Here is a 22,595-nt window from a genome sequence, read left to right on the forward strand (position 1 = left end):
GAGGTTTCTAGCTCATCCAAAATAAGAATAAATCCTTGTGCTTTCAATATACCTTCTGCTGATGCTGTGAAGGGACATCAGAAAGATGTGTGCAAGCAGCCTGCCGTACCTGAGAACAACTCCATTAATTGTTATTCAGAAGTAAAGCGCTGCATTTTGTCATTTATTTACAGCCCTTTCGAGTTACTGACCCCAGCGGGGTCGCTTCAGGCTGCAGATATAAATCTTATGAAGCCCTTATAAAGCCAAGGCACATGCTGAATCACTGGCAAATGCTTGTTTGTTCCTCATTTGGAATCTCGACCTAAACATCACTACGTCTACACAACACTGTGTTAGCTTTCTGGCCAGCAGTGTAATCTGGGAAGTCAGCCACATACCAAGATTAGTGTTTAAAGAAGAAGGTACTTTTCATACCAATTTAATGATTAAACTGAATTTAAAAATAATCTAAATTAGACTACAGGAGTCATGACCCACATTCCTCTTTGACAAAGAAACCAGGCTGCCTAATTTCATCCCAGGAATTAAAAAAACAAATCTGCAGTATGTGTCTATGGCAAGAGAGAAAGAAATGTTTGCTTTGTTGTGCTTTGGACCTTCACTAGAGGCGTGTGTGTGTGTGTGTGTGTTCAGAGCTTTCTGGTGTAAAAGTGAGATCAGTTCAAAGATGCACACGTTCCTCCTCTTATTCATTTCAGTGGGAGGTGTAATGTGCTTGTAGTTAAAGCACAGGAGTGGGAAGCAGGAAATCCAGGTCCTGCTTCCAATTCTTCCCCAGATTTCCTCTTTAACTTCAAAAAAATCACTTAATGTCCTGATTTATCTTTTTTCCTCTCTCCCATGGAAATTGCAGTGTTCTTCCTGGTGGCTAGTTGATGCAAACTAATGCTGATCAATACTCAGAAGTGCTGGGCAGCACTGTGGTTTATGTGCTTGTGGCACTTGTGGCTTAATTTCAGCTCAAGGAGGTTAAACTGGGCTTAGAGGCTGGTGCTTGCCCATAGCATCCGTGTTGCATCTCCAGTCTGCCACGGTCCCATGTGGGCGGCAGAGAGCCGGGATGGGGCACAAGGGTCACTAGTGCAGCAAACTGATGGCTGCAGGGTGAGCGGTGCTGATGACCGGTAGTTTGTGCTTGTTTCTGAAAATTAGACACCTACATGCCTCCACTGGAGTTTGTCCTGCGCTGGGGAAAGCAGGGCCTGATATGTCTCAGAGAGTAGGGGCTTCAAAGATCACCTGGTCCCACCTTTCTTGGCAAAAGCACGGTCCAGACAAGATGGCCCAGCACCCTTTCCAGCTGGATCTTAGAAGCATCCAACGTTAGGGAACCCACCGCTTCCCTGAGGAGATTATTCTAGTGAAAACTTTTCTTCTTGTGTCCAGTCGGAATCTCCCCAGGAGTGACTCGTACCCACTGCCCCTCGTCTTTTCCATGTGAATCCTTGTAAAACAGGCGTCTCCATCTTCTTTGTGGCCACCCTTTAAACACTTGGAACGTGGTGACAAGGCCTCCCCTGAGCCTTCTTTCCTCAAGGCTGAACAGGGCAGCCTTCCCAGTCCTCGGGTCATCTTTGTGGCCCTTCTCTGGCCCCTCTCCAGCCTGTCCACAGCTTTTTTGTACAGCAGGAACCAAAACTGAACACAGCATTCCAGCTGTGGCCCAACAAGCGCCGAGCCGAGTGGGACGACGACTTCTTTGTCGCCGCTGGTGCTGCCCTTGTTGCATCCCAGCACCCCGTTGGCTTCCTTTGCTGCCGCAGCACGCTGTCCCCTCACACCGAGGGGGTTGTCCTCCGCGTCCCTTCCCACAGAGCTGCTCCCCAGCCTGCGCTGTCTTTTCCCAGCGGCAAGACCTTACGCTTGAGCTCCACGAGGGTTCCCCTTACCCCAGCCCTCCCTGCGGGCTGCCTCTCCCTTCCCGAGAAGGCACAAACCGGGCGGTTTCACCCCGATTCCCTTCCCGCCCTTCGCCTCCCTCCCGCCTCTTCCCGCCCCTCAGCGCTGAGGGGGGAACACGCGTGTCCCGGCCCTGCCCCGCCCCGCCCCGGGGGCCGCCCGCCGCCTCCCCGGCCCGCCCGCCCGCCCTCGCCCTTCCCACCGCGCACTCGCTCGGCGGCAGGCAGCCCGGCTGCTCCCGCCGACCAGGTGCCGCCGGGGGCTGAGGGAACCGCCGATCCGCCATGGCCGCGGTGGGTGCAGCCCGGGGCGGCGGAGGATGGTGGGGGGGGGTGAGCGGGCGGGGAGAGTGGCGGTGGCTCCGGTGGCGGGAGAGGTGGCGGCGACGCGACCTTGATGTCTTGGCCTCCCCCGGGGCAGGTGACGAGGGGCACGGCGACGCGGCGCAGCCGGCTGAAGCGCTCCGACGGCAGCACCACCTCCACCAGCTTCATCCTGCGGCAGGTGAGGGGCGAGGAGGGGGTGTGGGGGGGGGGGGCGGCGGGGCCGGCCTGCTTGCCGCTGATCGAAGGGGTGTCGTGTTATTTTTAGTAAACCACCGCGTTTGGGGGGGTGTGGGGGGCGACGCTGCTGCCGAGGGGTGCTCAGGGTGCAGCTCCGGGGACGGCAGAAGTTGGGGTTGCTGCCCGTCCCCTCTGCTGCCCGAACCCGGGGGAGTTTGGGCACAGGTCAGGGCTGGGCTTAAAACTGTCAACCCAGAGACCTCCAGAGCTAAGAGAGGGGCCTAAAAAACCCACCCCAAGTCATGATTTGTTCTGATCGACGCTTGTATTGTGTGTTAGAAAGCTGCAATTTATACCTGGGGCTGATTTTCTAGTTATTCCCTGTGACACTGAAGGCAAGAAATACACTTTTCTTCAAGAACGGAAGCTGAGGTTTTAGTGATCTTCTCACTTAAGGATTTCTGGAAAAAAATTGACAGTAAAGGTGTCAAGAGCATTGGCTTCTCGGTCTGGGGCTTCTGGCTCGTCGGTGCTAATTATACAGCAGCCCTGCTTCCCCTGGCACTGCGGGAGCAGCGGTAGCGATCTCGCTGAAACCTCCTGCCAATACTTACCCTTCCCTTTGCTGTTGCAGCCTTAGGCTCCTGCCTGCCAGCTGTCCCTGGGTAAAATAGAGACTGACATCCCGAGTCTCCCTGAAGCATTGCTTTCTCTCCTCAAAGATGCTTCTTAGAGTAAATATCGTTAATTTGCTTTAAAAGTAAAGGAGGTAGAACATTTCTTGGAGCACGAGCCTGTATCCCCCCCCCCCCCCCCCCGATTCCTCAGTGACTTTAGTAGAAGTGTAAGGAAGCGCAAGGAAAGTGGAACCGGGCCCTTGACAAATTTGGGGACACTTGTCATGCGTGGAAGCGTATTTTGCTCCGGATGTGGCAGTTGTGAGGTCGGTCTGTCAGAGAAAGGGATTTGAATGACCCAGGGAAGTTTTATTTTGCTCTGCGGTGTCTCCTGGTCACTGCTCCAGCCCAGAGCAGAACCGCAGCAGTGTCGGGCTGGCAGTCCCCGTTTCCAGCACCGGCAGAATGAGATGTGAGAGTCGCAGTGAGAGTTTGACGTTTAATGTGATCTCAGCCATGTAAATTAGAGTTGAAATAAGGATAAAGAAATACAGTTTTAGCCTGCGTTAGTCTGTCGTGACAGTTGCGGAGACGTTGCAGGCGGCCGTGGGCCCTTCTCGGAGATGTCCTGGAGAATCTTTCAGCTTGTCAGAAGTGTTGTTTCAAGAGGTGGATTTCGTGCTGTGCTCACACAGAAACTGAGGGCTTGTGATTTAGGCAAACGGCGGGTAATCGGTGTCCTCCGGAGCGCTCGGTGTCTGAGGGAGCGAGGATGCAACGTGGGATTTTGAAAACCTTGCACGTGGAAGCGCTCGCACCAGCGCCCGGGGAAAGCTGCTGCTCGTGTGGAAGAGCCTGGCTCCCCCGACAGACGCACTGGGTGTCACAGCTCAGTGACACGGACGGCATCACATGCCTCATTCCCGTGCCAAACGCCCCGACATGTTTCCTTTGCACTTTTTTCTGTCTCGTGTCTGGGGACATGGCACGCTCCGCAGGTGCTGCGTGCCTCAGAGTCGCTTTGTCTGTTGGTCTTTTGGGGGGAGGATGGGGAGACTCGCTTTTACTTCTGACCACCCCCCTGAGGGATGGCTTTACATTCGATGACGCATTTGAGGGGCGCTGCCAAATAATAGTAGGAAAATGGGGTGGTGGGATGTCTTTCCTGCCGTCGTGGTTGCAGACCCACGAGTCCCGGCGTGCGGCAGCGTATCCACACCGGCACTGGGGCTCCTTCTGCACCAGTGTCTGTCTGCGCTGCCCTGGCAGAGGTGGGAGACGTGCTGGGGTGAGGGTCTCTGCTCCTTCCCGTGGACTTCATGTGCTGTTCCTCGCCGTGGGGTGATTCAGCTCCTCAGGACGTTTTCTTTGCACAACGGTGTTTCTGCTGCTCCATTAGTACTGATGGTTTTCTCAGCCTTTGCGGTCAGTGGTTTTTCTTTGAAAACAGGGACTTTCGGCTCTGCAGAAGCAAAGCCCCAGCCACCCGGCATTGCTGTCCTCTCCTCCCGCTGTGAAGTTTTCCCCAATGGCAATCAGGCTTTAGAAGCATAAATGGAAAAAAAAAAGTCCTAATTGCAGGGACTAACTTCAGGTAACATCGTGGTGGTTGTAGGTGTAATCTTAAACCCACAGAAATTCTATCAGTAAGATTTGCAATAAATGTCCCAAAGGAGTTTAGATCTGGTATGTGTTAAGAATTGTGCGCCAGCTTCTTGCCCAAGTCCGAAATACCAATGGACGTTTTATCACTGGGTTCATTTCATGTCAGGAGAGGCGCAGGTCCCACAAGTCTGAACTTCTTTCTTGACTTTTCATTATATTGCAGTTAATTTTTGGTTTCAGTCCATTGATCACTCTAATTTAGTGAGGCAATCATGTTTGGACAAGCTTTTGGATTTACATTTTTGTCAACACCGCATGGTCAGCGAGGGCAGAGCTACTGGTCCCAGCACCACCGGCGTGGGAAGCTGGCAGTGCCCGAAATCGCCTCTTGCTGTGGGAAACGCTGCAGTGGAAGACACAGATGGAGAGATGTGCAAGTGGGAATGGGTAGGTATGTGCTGAAAATCAACGGGCTGGTATAAAAACCTAAAAGACCTGCCCAGTGAGTAAGATCACTTGTGTCCTAGAGTGACCCGGGGTGCAGGAGGTTCCGAGGTTGTCGGACGGGCACCTCAGTCTCCAGTGGCACGGCCAAAGCGGTGAGTAAACCTGGTGCCGAAGCTGTTAAGTGCAGTATTTGAGCAAGGAATGGGTGTACAAAATTGTTCCTCTTACGTGGCGGGTGCTGCTCAATTATATTTAAGAACCCTCTTAAGGGACAGAAGACAATTATAAGACAATAAGTAGGTCAGCTGAAAACATAAGCTTATAGTTTTGCAAAATGCTGTCATAGTAATTCATTGTTGATTTTTTTCTGGAAGATTTTGTGTTTCCACCACTTGTTTTGACATGGTGTGACTTGTGACGATAGGCGATTTATTTTTTTCCTTTGACTTCTGGTACCACCAGTTTTATTGCCTGTGAGTTTTAATGGAATTTATTTCACCGAGAAAAGTTAAATGACCTGTGAAGAATAGCAACAGTCACCCAGAGGTTGTGTTAGAGCATCACTGCTTGTCCACAGAAAGCGCCACGGTGGCCGCTCTTTCCTGCGGGAGGTCCCAGGTGAGTTAGCGGGACTGGGGCTGCAGCTATAGGTATGCAGGCCAGAAGTCATTAAAACCTCTTCTGCATATGCTAATACGATTTTGGGAGGGAAAACAACACACGGTAAATGGCTCCGTCTGCGTAACAGGAGTGGGGATCCCCAGGGGAAGGTCAGCGTCTGAGAGAGGGACTTTTACACCTGCAGGTGGGTTGACAAAGGACTGAGCAGGGGTCCTGCGTGGTGCTGGAGGTGGAAGTTCAGCCTCCCTTCCTCCTCCTCGCTCCTCAGCTCGTCCGGGTGTCTCCCCGCGGCAGTGCCCGTCTGCCTGCTCTGACTGGGGGTGCGCGAAGCGTTCACGCGTTTTGCTTTTCGTTGACCAAAGTGCAGCCCTTCGTGCAGGTGCGATTGAACGGCTCCTCCTTCTGGGTGTCCCGTCAGGATGCCCTTCCTCATTTAAAGACGGCTTCGTGAAGTGCAGTTAAGTTTCAGGGTCTTTCTTGAAAGGGCGTCAAGTAGCTCTGCTTCTGAAGACGTAACCAGAGTTGCAGTTGGGTCGTGACTGGTGGTTTTGTCCCTAATGGGGCCGTGACTTGTCGGCTCATGTGCCGGATTGCCTCGCTTTGTGATGGTACCTTAACTTAGATGCTCGCAGGGAAATACAGAGTTACCTGCTCTTCAATATCAGCAGGGTCTTGCAATGAAATCTTCTTGAAACACCCACAGTAACTGGTGGAAATCCTTTCCAGCTTGTGCCAGAGACTTCAAGGAAAGCCACTGAGTACCTGTTCAGTCCAAGCACGTTCAGCTTTATATAAAATTCTACTTAGACGTGCAGTTTGTTTCTAGAAGTTTTTTGCTGCTTATATTTAGAGGTAGTTGAAGTTAAAGTCTTCTTTTAAGACATAGTTGCATCTTTGGCAATGCTTGTGCTTCCCCCTTTTAAATATCGTTTTTCTGATGTAATATGGAGAGGGGAAGAAAACCAGCATTTGCTGTTGTTAGACCAGCTCTCAAGCTGTAACAACATTTAAAAAGTTAGTGACATCCTGACCCAAAAAAAAAAAAAAAAGTTACAATCTTTGAAAAGAGTTTTGTTGCCTTGTTTTCAGGTGAGGTTTTGTGTGTGTGTGGAGATGGGGCTGTGGTGTCCTTCCTGCCGGTGGACTCTAGCTGGATGTTGGCATCTGCATTCAGATACCGTCTTGTTTACTCAAGCAAAACTAGCTGTAGATCAGATGTGGGCAGCTTTCAGGGTGTCTGACTTTTGTCATTTATACAGTCTGAAGGCCTTTCCCTTGGCCCACGGGACATAGGGCTGCCCAGTTGCCACCTCAGGTGTGCCTTCGCAGATGCAAAGCACACGAGGCTGCTCGTCGGCTCTGGCAGACGTTAGCTTAGTTACGTACACCAACGTTTTCAAGAGCACGGCCTGAAGTACAGGTTTGAGTTTTGTAGCTGATGGGTTTTGCTGGCTGTCTTGTAAAGTAGTGATCTGCGTTAGGGGGAGTCAACATTTGCTCTGTGCTCGTCAGTGATGTGTGTAGGCAGCTTCAGTGACCATTTCTTAACAAACTTTTTAATACGTGTTTGGTTTCTGCCTTCAATTCTGCATTTTTTTGGTCTTAAAATCATTTTCCTCAGAATGAAATGAGACCTCAATTGATGACCTCGAGACTTTGCTCTTCGGTAGTGCAGGTTTTCTGGCACGCAGGAGGTGGATGGTGCTGAGCAGTGTGGTCCATCCCAGCCTGGGTATGCGAGGAACTTGGCATTTTTCAAAACCAAATGCTGATTAGATTGATAAAATACAGATCTGCAAAAGAGCAGATTAGAATTTCAGTAATTTACCAGGATGAGCTCAATTCTATGATGAGTCATTAATTTCTAAAATATAACTTACTGTCATAGAATATGATTATTCCTTAGACACAGGACTGGATTGTTATTTTTCTCTATACAGCGTTTAGAAACTGTTAAAGCATTTGACAGGTGAATAAAAGATTCAGCCCTCACTCTCAAGAACATAAGCCTTGTCTGCACAGCAGAGTGACACTGTTTTAACTCGCCTTTCTTCTTAAATCAATGTAGTTAGCTTGTACAGCAGTTGCATCTCTGGAGTGCGTAAGACCAGTTTACTTTGTAAATCTACGTATTTAGGTTAAATCAATAAGGTAAAGTAAGGCACGCTTGAACTGAAATAAACGCCCCCGGAGCGTCCTGCTGTAGTACCCCAACAGCCATTTGGCTTTCGGGCTGGTTTGCCGTTTTCTCTTGGTGGGTGCAGCACCGTGGAGCAAGTTTACAAAAGGTCCTGTGAGCTTTGGGAGAAATCGGTGTTTTCCACCGGTGTCATTGTGGCCTGAATTACATTTCTAAGTCACAGAGGTGATTTCTGAGGATGGCCTGCTTCTGGAGGACAGAGATGAGGCCATCCCTTGTGTCTGCGTAGGCTGCGTGCTCCCTAGGGGCTGTACTCGAGTTCCTGCGGGAGTCCTCAGCGGTGCAGCCTGGAGCTGGGGCCGTCTGGGCCGCCGCAGCGATGGGTTGGAGAGCTTTCATGGAGTGGTCTCCTGCCACCTGGAGGGAGACCATCCGACCAATGGGCCCAGCTGGGTTTGGAAGAGAAGGTCTGTTGTGACCCTTGGTAAGGCTCACGATGACACCAGCGATTAGGAGGAATACTGAAACGACGCAGGCCGTCAAGCAGAACTGCGCTTTGCTACTGCTGCGCCTGTTTCAGTGATGGAGGGCGCTCTGTCTGAGCAGCTTCAGCACTGGTGAGCCCCATGGTTGGGTCACTTCTAGATGACATCTCGCCATCACTTCCTACGGGATGCTGCCTGTGCGGATTAAGTCACTCTAGGACACGGGGTACGCAGCTGATAGCTCTTCCAGAGTTGTCTTCTGATAGAGCTTCAGGGGCTGATGGACTTGGACCATGTCTTCCGTTCTTGGCTTCCCTGTTGGTAGCAGTGGGCATGTGGCTGTCACGCGTACGTGGGCACGTCTGCCTTGTCCTAGCTAACGGTGTTGATTGGATCCCAGGCACCCCAAAATCCTGCCTTGGTCGGGTTTCTCCTTGTATGGTTGGGAGGAGGAGGAGGTGGGTGGGGGACAAGCCTCACAAAGTTGAGATAACAGTAGAAGGAAACGTAAATGGATTTTTTTTATTGTAAAACAAAGAGTAGGAAATTGGCCTCTCTCCTTAATTCTGCCATCACTTCATCTGGCCGTGAAGAAGCCAGCAGACTTCTGCGAGTTTTGTTTCTTCATCGGGAAAGCGAGTGTAGCTGCGCGTCTCTGTGTCACCGGGAAGCTTAATTGAATGTTTGTTAATGTACTAATTGAACCTCAAATTATGTTCCCACTTAATGTTCTGTTAGAAAAGGAAGAAGATTTTTTTGTTTGTTTCTGTTTGCAAGCGAATAATGATCAGGATTGCATTCTTTTTTAAAAAAATACCCCCCTGTTGTTTTTTTTTCTTTTTGTTTGGAGCCATCTATCAACCTTTGAGGCAGGTTCACGGGATCATGTTCGTAACGAGCTGTTGTCCTCACCGCTCCATGAGCGTGGCCAGGGCAGCACGTGGAAACGGGACATGATTCATCCCCTCGGCGTGCCAGTGCTCGTAGTGCTGCAGTCCCTGCTGGTGGGTCCTGGTGCACAATAACAGCTAATAACGTTGCCAGGAATCCGGTAGGTGACAGCTAACTAAATTAACAGGGTCCCTCGTGTGTGTTTGATGGCGCGGATTCATAAAAGTCTGAGCCTTTGAAATTCTCACTTTAAAAATTTTATGTCCTGTTCTTCAGCAGATGTGCTGACCGGCTTATTGTCTCCATGGTAACAAGGTTTCATTTTTAAAATAGCCTAAAGTCACAAAAGAGAAGTCAGATATTAATAGCATAAGCAGCGTAGGTACGAATAAAAAATAGGATTTGGCTATTTCCTCGTCCAAAATTTCTTGTATTTGGGAGTTGTCTGTCTCTTTGTACGTACTGTGGGTGTTTGTTTAAATGTATTTTTCTAGTGTGACCTATAAAATTAATTCACTTTATTTGTGCAATGTTATTACAATGAAATATTTACTTGATTACAAGGACACTTAGAATACTAGCATAATACCAAATCCATAATATTTAATAGGTCACCGTTAAAACAAGTATCTTTACAAACATGCGCGGCGTACAACGGTATGAATGCAAGGTGCTCTGACTGTCCCCCTTTCCGTAATGGGGAGACTGGAGGCAGAAGCGCTACGTGACTTACAGAATCTTGATGAACCCTGTGTTAAATCCGGGGCTTGAGCGCCCTGGGCAGCTCCGCTTCCCACCTCCCATCGCCCGCCACCTTCTGACCGTCTCACCGCTGGCTTTTGCCGTGCGGTAACAGAACGCGCAGAACTCCGGGTGGTGTGGTTATAGCGTAACGCCGCCCGCTAGAGCCATTTTAGCAGATTTGGGGAGCTCAAGCCATGCACAGGCTCTGCCTGCGTGTGCTGTCATGCAGTTTCTATGGACACCAATGGTTTGTGTCAAACGCAATCGCGATGCGATTGTCTGTGCTGAATATGGAGGAAGCAGAGATGATTACATGGGAGTCCAAACCTGTATTTGCTAAAATATGTTCTGTTGCTTTGAAAAGAATATAGTAGAGACAGAAATAGCATTTTCCTAAAATCCTTAGGTCTTGGGTGACCCACAGAGTTGGGAAAAATAGCTTAACTCCTTTCTATTGGTTTCAGGGTTATATGGGAAAGCCTGATGTGTATAATCTTCAAAATTGTGCTTTAAAAAAATAATAAAGCAAAGCTCTGGAAAATAAAATTTAGATGGGAGTTCTACAGCCACTTGCAACGTTGAAAAGATCTCCCGTTAAAGACAGTTTTGGGCTAACAGTCAAATGTAGTGAAAACAATCAGAAGGTGATTTTGATAATTGATGGCAGATAACTTGAGAATTGAGGAAAGATGTCAAAAACATGGTTAGAGAGTCTGAGTAACAACGTGTCTCTTGTCTGTTGTGTTCATTTTTGGCTGCTTGTAATGAGGTCTCAGCTGCCCCTGGTGCTTTGGGGCAAAGTGGGGTGGGTGATAGACAGGACTCGCATGCTTTCCCCTATCCCTCTAACCACAATTGTCAGCTTTCTTAAAACACGAGGAGGAAGGACAGAGATCCCGTCCTGCCCCAATTCTCTGCCCCTGCACGTCACCCGTGATGTGTACAAATCAAGTGTATTTTTGCCGCTGGCTGGCTTTGTGACCGTCACAAATCGCGTGGCTTGCCGGGAGTTTCGGTGTCGGCACTCCCACGGTGACTTCTGGTGTGTGAGGGGTCCCAGTGCCAAGCTCTGTGCTCTCCGCTTTTTGCAAAGCGACTTGTGAGTGGTTTGGTGAGATCTGGGCCGTAGCGTGTTAGGTCCTTGAAGGTACTACGGTAAAAATACTTCTTAGTAGTTACACTCCAGTCACATTCCCTCTTAGTAATAAACCTTCTTTGTGCTCTTTCCTTGACACTTTTTACGACGAGCTTCACAGTTTTGGGGAAAATCTTTTAATCTTTTTTTGTTCTAAATAAGAGATTTAATGTCCTTAAGTAAGAGTCACTTTTGAGTACTGGTTTCTGACAGCTTTGCGTTGCTTGGATCTGGGTTATGACATCTTTTCTTGCACAGGATAAGCAATATTCTAGCTGTAAGCTTCATTTGGTTTTACTCGTATTCTGTTTCTGTTATCATTTGTATTTTCACGGCGGTCATTCTCTGGACTGATGGTTTCAGAGCTTAGCTAGTGACTCTTTTTCCCAGCTTATATAATAGTTCGTTTTTCCATTTATCTGTACGGACAGCAGGGACTGTCCCTGTGTCTCAATATTTCTTTAGGTTAATACACTTAATGCATTTTGATGTCCCTTGCAAAATTTCATGTCCTGATTCAGATGATGTAGTGAAATACTACAGGTCAGAATTTTGAAAACACCTTTTGAAAACATTTGTTTCTTTGAAAGTCAAGATAATCCTTTTTATTGGGATAATCCGGTAGCTTCTACCCAGTGATATTCCATTAATTTTGCACATTTCACCTGTAGAAAGATTTCCAGTGTTTTATTCTCTGTGAGGAAGAAGAAACAGCGAGCTGCACGTGGGCAGCTCTGTAACCAAATTCCTGTTGGATCTGGAAGAAACATGTCCTGCTGAAGGGCTCCTCCTCCAGCCATTGTTTCGTGGGGGGATTGTCTTTCAGCTGAAGTTGTAGAGGTCTGTGTTTTATGGCAAAATAGTGGATTCTCTTTGTGTAATGCTTACAAAAATTAGTTCTTTATTATTATAAGCCTTTCATGAAGAAAATACATCTTTGGGGTTTTCTGTGTGGCCTTAAGCTTACATCCTAACGGGTGTTTTATGGACGTTCCCAGTATTGCCGACTGTGCTTCATGTGGCCCTTTGGTTTTGTTTCTTGTGCATTCCATGAAGGGCAAGAGTGTAGGAGAATCCCATCTGCAGAGGAAACCTAAGTTAAGCTACTCACTTGTGACTTCAGTAAACCTTGGTAACTGCAGGGTTACGTGTCTCTTTCCAAAGAGAAAGGTAGGTTGCTTTATGATTTTCCAACCAAATTACGTCTTTGATTTGGATTTTGCTTGCCCAAATTTTTGTGGTGAGATATATTCTTCGCTTCCTACCTTAGGGGTTCAGTGGTACCTTGTCCTGAACAGGACCTTCTTGCTGACAACACGCACGTCATTCATACGTAAAGCTCTACTTTGATTTTTGTGAAGTGGTTTTGGAGCTTTTTATAACAAAGGCGCTGCGTAGCTTGAAGTTCATGACTGGAAGTTTTGTATTAGGAATTAATTGCAATAAAATTCTGCTGAAGTTGGGCTGCAAGTTCTGCTAAAGCATCTAAGTGTGTTGTGGCCATTTTTGTGATCATGCTTAGAAATGAAGGAGATCTCTACCAATAATGCAGAAGCAAAGTGGTTGTGCTTAGAAATGGAGATCCCTTTCCCCTGCCTCCCCCAGTTAATACAACAGTTAATAAAACCTGAGCCCTTCCAGGGGCAGATTCTCTGTGGCCAGCCAACAGCACAGCACTGGTCGTAGACACCGAGCCACAAAACAAGTGGTTTCTTCTTAAATACTGAAGATGTGTAGAGCTGAACGGGAACCTGGTTCAAACTCAGTTCTTACTACAGGCTGGTTGGGCTGATCTACTGTGCCTGGAGGGGTGTTCATTCCTTGCATAATCTCTTCTTAGCAATTGAAACTAATTTTCCCATTAGGAGACATGTCATAAGCTGGTGGTTTTGGTTTTTTTCCCTCTCTTATTCATCTTAGAGTGATAAAAATGACCTTGGCACTAGGCATTTCTTAGGGCTTAATGACCAGTTGAGGTTAATGTCCCAAGATATATTAAACATCCAGCCAGTTGTTAATCTTCAAAGTGCCTGGTAGCTATTATGGCTTAAATATTCTTCTCCTGTTCTGGCTTTGTTCGTCTTGGGCCATCAGGAGCATCTTCGCCTCTCTCTCCCCTCTCCCCGCATGTTGGGATCATGGGGAGAAAGCATCCGTCCCGTTGGGGGATAACGCGAGCTGCTGCGACGCGCTGGCTGCGGGTAGGCGAGATGTGTGACCTGGGGGTGTTGGACCGGAGAGCTGGCGGTGGCGGTGCTGCGTGGCAGCAATAATGAAGCTAATCCTCACATTTCTGCGGGCTGTGATGGGAGGAGAGGGAATCCAGGGCTGCCGAATGTACCCTGCTTCCTTAGAGAAAAAGGTCAGGTTGGAGACGCAGAGGAATGAAGAATGAGATGGGGTTAAAAAGGCATCGGGAAGGTGAAAGAAGAGGAGGTGGGAGAGCCAGGACCGGAGTTAGAGCATGGGTTGAGTGGTGGGCAGGAAAGATATTTGTGAAAAGAAGGAAAGATTGAGCAGGTTTGGAAGTGAGATTCTGGAAGTACAGGTAAACGGGCATCGCCGTGTGGCAGCACAGGCTTGTGCACGCTGCACTCCCTCCTGCCACCTCACCCGTCTGTAACTAATACCCCTCTTCTGCCCTTGTTTCGCCTCCCGTCGCTGCGTTGCTGTCCTTCCATGGCTTTCACTCGCAGTGCTCCTGTGCTGCCTCCTGCAGCTCCTGGCCCTGTTTCTCTTCTCTGTCCTTCTCCAACTCCGCTGTTGGCATTCTCGTCCTCTTCCAAAAACTCCCTCTGGTCACTGGCCTTGGCTTGTCTGTCTCCTTTCTCACCCTGTGTGCCTTTCGTTCCTCCATGCTGAATTTCAGCAGCTGCCTTGTCTTGTGTTCAAGACAAAAAGAGTAGGAAGAGGTGAAATTACGATTTTTTACTTAAGTAACTATTTAAATTTGAGTAAGGACAGTATGTGGGATTTTTTTTTGTTTTCTTTTTTTCCCTGGGAACATTATTGTTCTCTTTGTCTCGTGTTCTGTATGTCACATCTTGTATTTCTCTCTTAAAACTGACAGTGGACTCAGCACATTATGACACTCGCTGCCTAGCTAATGAGAGCTGCCCAGTCTACAGGAGGGCAGCCATCAAATCAGCCAAGCGATGTGAAGAGGTAAAGAGTTAAACAAACAAAAAAAAAGACCGCCCAAAACCTCAACAAAACCAGGGGCAGAGAAAAAGGTGAGAGGAAGTAGAAAAGGGGGGGGAAAAGGAAACCCTAAGAAAGAAGAGGTGGAATACGTCTCTAGCTGGTTTGCGGAACAAAGAGTATATGAACTAAAAATGTTAGTAGCGGCTTGCCAGAACGGTTGACTCTTGTGTAGCTGTCGTCTTCTGTGACCTTATTCACTCCAGTTCAGAGATGTTCTGGAAGGAAGGTTTTCCCTTTTCCTTTAGGGGCAGGTAGACGTGTCCTAGCCACGCTAGCTGGCGCTATAGCAGGTCCTCTGGTTTTGTCCCTTTCTTTTTTCCTTTCTCCTTTCTCTTTTGGTCCCTTTTCTTTTTCTTTCTCCCTGTGGACTTAGGAAGAGGATTGGTAGAAATCCTGGCCACAAGGAGACAGCAGGAAGGCCAGAGTTGTCTCCGGCCTCTCTGCCACGCAGTGGCCGTTGTAAGGGCACTGTTAACGTCAAACCTCTGCCACTCTCAGTTTTCTGAGGTACTTTTCCAGGCCTGGGATGTACTTTGTCAGGCTTCTGCAAGGCACTGAGGTTTTTCCCGGCAGTCTTGACTTCAGCACGTGTGGTCCTGTTTTCTCAGTGGTAATGACAAGTTTACTCAGGCACCAAACCTTCAGAAAGCAAAGTTTACTTGGCCCAAAAGCCTGACCAAAACCAACCCTCTCCAAACCCTTTATTGCATGCCTGCCTTCTCAGGCACTTATCCAGATTCCCCGTGAGGCTCTCTTGGGATGACCAAAGTGCCTTATGCTCCTTTGGGGTCTGTCCCTCTCAGCCGTGGTTCCATGTTGGCGCCCTGTGCCTGGTGTTGGTTTGAGCAGAAGTCTCCTTTCTTCTCACACGAAGATGATCATTTGGTTTTGCGTCAGGCTCTTTGCCTTGTCACGTGTCTCTTTTCAAGGTAAAATTAGCATAAGTAATTTTCTCTGGGAGTGACACTCCAGAGGATTAGGTGCTGCTGCTGTTCCAGCATTGAGGATTTGCATGAATTATTCCGTATGGACTTCAGCTCTTGAAGGAAGGTCACCACTCAGCCAAGAATAAGATCTGTATTTACCACAGAAAGAGACTTTATGAGACAAAATGAAGATGGAATAACTCTTAGAAAATTATTGCAATAATCTGAGATCTCTGGCCTTTTCCAGCCGTATACTGTCCTGGCCCAGTCCTGGCATGAAGGATCCAAGGGCGAGCTGCATGACTTGCAGTAGGCTGCATGGCAGAGTGGTAAGATGCGGGAGATGAAAGAAATACAACTGTTGCTCTTTGTATTACCCTTTTTGCAATTCTTTCTTTTTTCTTTTTTTTTTTTTTTTTTAAGTGAAAGCATGAGTTACCAATCTTAACATTGAGCCCCCAAACACCAACCTCAAGGAGAGGAGACTGAATGGAAGAGGCTGCTTTATTCTTAGCCATATTCAGTAGTCAGGAAGTAGACAGCATTTGCTGTCAAACAGGCAATTTTCAGAGCCCAAAAGTACATAGAAGTAAATTTAAAAAAGTGGTGTAAGCATTGCCGAGCGGAGCACACCCATCTGTTTGACAGAATATCCAGGCCGTCCTTCATATGATTTTTATAATGGACTTGCTTCTCATGGAGAAGCTGAAATAACTATCACGTAGGCTGATTTTGTCTTCCGAAGAACGGTGTGAGGAGCACCTGCAGACGGTGTGTCCCTGCCGTGCAGCGTTCCTCCTTCATCCGCATCTGCTTCTCCTTCCGTTCCTTTCTCAAGCACTGCCCTCTTGTCAGCTGTGGCGGTGCCAGTGTGTGACTGATGTCCCCAGAGTCCGCCTTGGTGCAAGCTTTGGATTTCTTGTTAGTGCCTTTCTATTGACCAGCTTCTTGTGGAGCAACCGAACGCGCTTGATTTTCTCTTCTCCCCGTCTTTGCTTAGAGGAGAGACTGGTGGACTCCACAGAGGCCCTGCTGCTCGTATTGCGAGGCAACGGCTGTGCGTTTTGTGCTCCCTTCAGTCAACTGGGTAATGGCTCATAACGCAGCTTTTATTCTGTGTGTCAGATTCACGTGGGCTTTATTCTATTTTCAAATAGAAATAGCAAAGGTGTTTTATTTATTCGTTTAATGCCCTTAAGGATTTTTCTGCTTTAGACCATTAAGAAGTAATTGGGCAGCTTACATCCCTCCATGACAAATCTCCTGATAATTTAAACTTCTCCATAATCTGGTGCTTTGGGTCCTTTCTGAGAATAGTGCTGGTAATTTAGAAAGACTTCTGTTGTTAACCGTGGTCATTGAAAATGAAATAACCGAAAAGTCATCACCCACCCAACCTCCCACCAGAAAATGGTACTTTTCCAGTTCTCTGGACCACATGTAAGTGTCAAACTCGCAATTCTTTCACCTGTAACTACTTCACCTTCCTTTTTGCAGATGACTCCGTTTTCGGTGATCGTTAAATAAGAGGTTACCACTTACATGCAGGAAAAACAGAAGTGTGATGAATTACAAGCCGGTGTAATTTATGCAGAAGCAGTGTGGGGGAAATTGCAGCCCACTCTTGTTCCACATAAATTATGCATGTACCTCCTTGAAAATAGCTACAGAGGGTGTTCAGATTTTTTTGGCTAATGAATCATGCCCTAAATTTCTACAGTACATACATTGACTCAAATGTCTCCCTTTTGCCCCACCTTTATTTTTAGATTATCTGTAAACTTTTGCTGAACGTGCAGTTCTGGATGTTTCTTTATTTTCCTTACAACAGACCTATTCTTTGAAGACCCTGTTTTGAAAAGGGCCTCCTAAATTTACTACTTCTCCCAGAGCCCTCCCACGTGAGAGTTTACATCTTATGCTTTGGAGATCTCTGAAGAGATCCCTTGGCTGTTGCAGTGAGGACATATGTGAATAACTGTGTGCTTACCAAGATGCAGCCTGCTCTTATGTGCAGTCATCTCGCTGGAAACCACGGCTATAGACGTCGTTGGAGCTGTAGCCTTCAAGCCTAGGTCATGGGCCACACAAAACTCTGAACCTGAGCACGGAAATAGAGAAGTTGCAGACAATTAATGAAGAAAGCAGCGTGATGCTGTCTACCATATAATGTTTGCTTGGCAAAGCACATAACTGTAGTATTTATTTGGCTGTAAGCTAGTGAAGCTTGGGGATGGTTAGAGGAACGCTGCATATAGCCCTAGCCACTTAGCCACGAGTAGTGACTGGGGAGCAGCGGGGCTGTGGTCTGAACTTCACCTCAGGAGCAGTCGCAAAGCCGGAGCTCCCTCTACGAGACAGCAGTGGTAAGAGCACCAACCAGCAAGAAGCAATTTTGGAAGGGCTTCGAGAAGAAAAGTGCTTTGAGGAGGATTTGGAAGGTGAAGAATGGTTGTTTGGAACATGAGAAGATGGAACAGCTTTGGACCTAAAATCAGCTTGCTACAAGGATACAGAATGTTATGGAAAGAACAAGTCAAAGAGAAGTGTGATTTTCATTAGAATAAAGGTGTGGGTGGACCAGCGTAGGCAAGCCTGGGAGAGGGGGTGGCATGAGGCTTCAGCTGGAGTGGAGGAGCAGAAATGTAAGGGAGCAAAGGCTTTGGTGGTGAGGAAGGTGGGGGCAGTCATGGAAGACCATTTCGATTTTTGTCGTGGATGCAGAAAAAGGAATTTCAAGATGTTAAAGAGAAATACTCGGTAGATTGTATTGTCATATGTTAGGACCCTGCCTAGGCTATATATAGCTCATTTTGTGTGTGCTTTCTTGAGGATTTTTCTCTGTGTTTTTCCCCATTTTATGTTACTTTTTAAAGCACAATTATTTGTATTCCTTTGATGTGTCTAAGCAAACAGTGAGGGCCAAATCTCTCCTGCCTCTCTCTTGCTCTTGCTGAAATCAGTGAGGGTCTTTGACATGCAAAGCAAGCAGGATTGCATGAGCTAATAACAAAAGCAGATTTTTTTTTTTCCCTTGTCTGCCATTGTCAGAACATTGAAGTTTGCTGTCCCTGCGCGTCTACGATTTGATAAATGAAGAAAAACCATTCGTGGGAATGGCACCAAACCAATTTGGTTCCCGACAGAAAAATGAAATATGTTTGGCCTGGGGGAATGATGTATGACATCAGTTGGCTGTTCATATTTCAGAAGTGATGTGATGATAGAAAAAATAGTTTTCATATAGTCTGGTCTTCTAGGTAGCACTGGGCTGATAAACTCTTCAGGTGATGACCTGGGTGACAAAAACAGCGCTAGGTCTTGCAGCTTGACTTTTAAGGGCTCCATGTGGATGGATAACACACCGTTTTACTAGGTAGTGAGAGTAATTATCTTCTAGAGTTGTTTGGCACTATCTTTCAGGTGGGGATCTCCTTGCCACAGGGTGCTGCAGATGCAACCCCCCCCCCCCCCCCCCCCAAATAGATCAGATCAAAAAGAGAGTGGACAAACCAGCAGGGGAGAAATCTTTTCACAGGCTGTCAAGTACTGGGCTATAATTCCTGGCTCAGGGATGGAGCCAAATCCCAGGCGCCCGGCACACCCTTACAGCCTGCGGTTCTGTGCAGGTTCCCTCTACTGCTGGCCATTGGTTTCATGACTTCTCATCTGCTTTGCTTCCAGTTGCTGCTCCCACTCCCCGTCCTCCCCACACTGGGCTGGGTCTCCAGCCTAAGATGCGGTTTGGGCAGTGGCAGGCTTGAGCATTCCCCGCTGCTCGCTGTTCACGTGGTTTTGTTCGTGTCTTGTTCTCACTCGGTCCCGGGGTTGGAGGGAAGCTGCTGCGGTGCAGTGAGCATCTTCTCCTGGCTGGGGCTGCACTGGGTTTGCCCAGCAAGCAGGAGGAGGGCATGGCCACTCACAGGATGCCAGGCATCGCCATTTCACTTCCATATCCAGCGTAGTCTTCATCAAATGTAGAAGTACTTAAGTTCAGGCCCTGGAAGTATGCTAATCTAACCGCTAACGAGCAGTGAGAATGCATTGTATTAATTTACAGCATTAGTTCCCTGGGTTTTTTGAAGTTCAGCTGAGTACGGCTTATTAGAGGTGGATAGCATTGCTGTATGCAGCAGTTTCAAGCTGTGTTTTTTCCTCATTCAACTCTATTATTAGAATACTTACTTGGTACAGGGTATTTTAATACAATTGCAAAACAAAGTGCACTGCACAGATGATTCCTGACTCTCCAGTATCCGCTTTCAGGACTGTGCCCATTAATTAGTTCTGCTGTGTTCACCTACGTGTTACTGTTTTGTAGGAGGAAAAACCCTTTGTGCCTAAAAAGCAACTTGTTTTGTACCTAAAAAGCAACTTGAATGAACTTGTGCTATTCCTATGGAAACAAAATGCTGTGCAAAGAAAAAAAAAAACCCAAATTTCAAAACATTGTTGGAAATTTGTGACCATCTGGAGGAAGAAGCCGTGTAGTGAGAGGGCTGTGCGTTCACACGACAACGGCAGCGAGGCGCAGATGCTGCCGCTCCTTAAACGGTGGCTCCCGAGGGGTTTGGCTACTCCCTCCTGGGTCTGCCTCCCCGATGTGCCAGGGGACTTCTGCGCCATGGGTGACATCGGGGACTGCCGGTGTCCTGGAGAGCTGGCCCACCTCTCGAGTGAGGAGTGTGGCTGCCCACCCACTCATGGCAATGGCTGCTTCACCTGGCTCTGATTCTGCATCTTCCAGGACCAAACATCCCCGGCTTTGCCTTGGCACACTTGTCTTGGCGCTGGATTTGCCATTGGGGTTTCTGTAGAGCAGCAGCGTAACTGCCGTTGTTATTTGACCCCGAATCCAGTGGCATCCAGCTGAAGCAGCAGTGGGCTTGGAAGATTGCAAGTCCAGCTTCCCTTTATGAGTCTCTGACATTTTTAATAGACCTTGTCACTCCTTATACTCGATTATCGTCTTCCATCCGGTGCCTACTGGACAGCACTTAGTCAACCAACTTGCCCACGCGGTGAGTACGCGCGCAGGCTGCGCCGGCCAGTGCCGTGTGCTCTGTTACAAGGGGTCCAGCTTTCTGGGTGGCCGTGCCGGAGTCCTTGCTGCTCTGCCATCCTCCGTACGCGTTGGCCTTGCCGTGGCTGATCCGAGTCGAAGCTGTCTGTGCCCTGTTGTGATTACAGGAGGGCAGCTGCCTGCAGGAGTCACCTCCTGGGGTGTAAGCAGACCATTAGGTCTTCTGCTACACAAAGGGGAGCAGACACAGATGACCTTGCTTTTCTGACAGATAGCCAGCAGTAATAATAATCTTCCAAAATGTAAGGTTTTGACAGGACTGAATCCTGTGCCTGCCTGTAATGGAGGCTAGGACCGTGTGGGCTGTCGAGGCAGAATCGTAGGGTGAAGGCTAAGGGGATGCTGCTGGCTCCTATCATGCAACCGGCCATGGCCATGGTCATGTTCTCCTCCTCAGTCACTTGTTGTTCAGATCTAATGCAGGAGCTGAGCACAAACAGCTGGGCTGCTGCCTAAAACATCAAGTTCTGCTTTAGGCTTCAAAAATGCCTTTGTTTTTTTTTGGTGGTGGTTGTTGTTGTTGCTGATTTTGATCTTGCGCGGCGCCAGCAGTTGGAAGGCTGGCTGAGGCTGGGTGCTGCCAACAGCAGATCGACTCTGGTCCCTGCGCTGCACGTGGTCGCAGCAGGCAGTTCATGTTGATGCCATCTTGCAGTTTTTGGTAGTCCTTCCACCCTAATGCTGTCAGTGGAGGTATTTTGTAAGGACAGGCAACATGGAATTTTATGGGAATGAAGTATCTGGTCCTAGAAAAAATAAAACCAGTGTTTCAGGTAAGAGTTTTAGACCTCTGAGCCTTCTATTCGCTTACATCGAAAGTCATTAATTATTATGCTTATTCCGTTTCAAAAACCTCTTTCTACCAAATTCTTCCTTAGTATTTCAGGCAAGATTAACTGGGCAAATCCTGGCTCATCGGGTGAGCACAGTTTTTGATAGGCGCGTGTGACTATAGTTACTAAGGGTAGCTGTGTCAGCCACCACCGTGCAGGGCAGGCGGCCGGGGTCTTCGGTGCTCTTCTGTTCTTGTGGCGGCGTTAAGATGAAGACAAAGATCCTCTTGATTCACCAAAAGGTGTTTCATCGCTTAGCGAACACCCAATTCCCGTGTCTTTATAATGGCAAATAAAATCATATAAAAAATACTTTTTCTGACAGAATTACATGCAGGGAAACGTGCCGGGTGTCTTCCCACCGTTATGCGACAGCAGGAGCTGTGCTTCTGGGTGGGCTAAACCCCTGCAGTTCTGGTAAAAGCCACAGGGTGGGGCTCTTACTTTAAGGCTTGCTGGAGTATTTTAATCCTGGAGCACCAAGTTTGGAGTCGTGAAGTCTTTATGTCCTTTTAGTAGTTTAAATGCGGTCTTTATATTTTTCGAAGTCTTCAGCAAAGAGCTTGGCTCAGGCGCAAACATCACAAGCCCAATATAGTTAATTTTCAAACAACTGCTCCTCCTGATTTTTGGGGAATAAATTTGCAGATATTTTATATCTAGTAAGATGCCGAAGTTCTCTCATGCGAGAGGAGTTAGCTGGCACTCCAAGGAATGCTGCTTCCAGGGATTTCTGATTTTTGTAGCCCAGGTAAGAAAGATACAAGTTGTCACTCTTGCTGTGAATTCACTTGTGTAGGTGCTGAGCTTGCAGGATGCACGAGACAAAGCAAACATTCAACTATTACAGAGCGCTTGTTAACTTCTTCAGTGAACTTCTTCCTGTACCATTAAGCCGCAAAAGGGGGATGTCGATCATAACTTCTGGCAGGATTCACAGTGCTTTGTGGCTGCATGAACTGAGCTGCAAAAACCCCCAAATAAATAAAAAAACCTCCACCAGCCTCCAAAACGGCTCCTTTTGGAGGAAACACTTTGGCCTTTGCCAAGCCAGGCTCTGGCTCTCCACACACGGAGCTCCCCAGCTCTCCTGGTGTATGAATACTGACACCACAGCCGCCACCTTTCTCCTCTGACTCAGTTTCTACCCCTGCAACTCTAACGGGGATCCTAACGACAGGGATTTTGCTTTTTTGGCACCCCTCAATGAACGCGTGCAAACGACTGATGCGTGCAGTTAACTGGGCATGAGCTGGGAGGATTTTTACCTTCCATACACAAAATGACGTATGAGGGCTGGTCATGTGTAATGACCTCATACGTCAAGGATTAACGTTATATAAGGTACTTTTCGTGAGACATCTTGGGTTGACGGTGGAAGCTGTGAGGGACGGTAACGTTGTGCAGCCGTTTGGTGTTCGCCTGGGCTGGGCACTAGGCCAGACCTCTTCCCCGATGC

The 22,595-nt window shown here is 47.9% G+C and overlaps 1 protein-coding gene across 1 annotated transcript in view; it reads left to right on the top strand.

Moving 5' to 3' along the window:
- Positions 1–2,186: 2,186 nt before the first annotated feature.
- CACNB4 (calcium voltage-gated channel auxiliary subunit beta 4) overlaps positions 2,187–22,595 on the top strand; it is a 101,511-nt gene continuing 81,102 nt past the window's right edge. The window contains exons 1-2 of the mRNA XM_086465932.1: positions 2,187–2,195; positions 2,323–2,406. Of these exons, the coding sequence (XP_086322058.1) occupies positions 2,187–2,195; positions 2,323–2,406 (93 nt within the window). The remainder of the gene's footprint in view (positions 2,196–2,322; positions 2,407–22,595) is intronic.

The sequence above is a fragment of the Leptosomus discolor genome, chromosome 5 (genome assembly GCF_034619465.1).
Source record: "Leptosomus discolor isolate bLepDis1 chromosome 5, bLepDis1.hap2, whole genome shotgun sequence".
Lineage (NCBI taxonomy): Eukaryota > Metazoa > Chordata > Aves > Leptosomiformes > Leptosomidae > Leptosomus > Leptosomus discolor.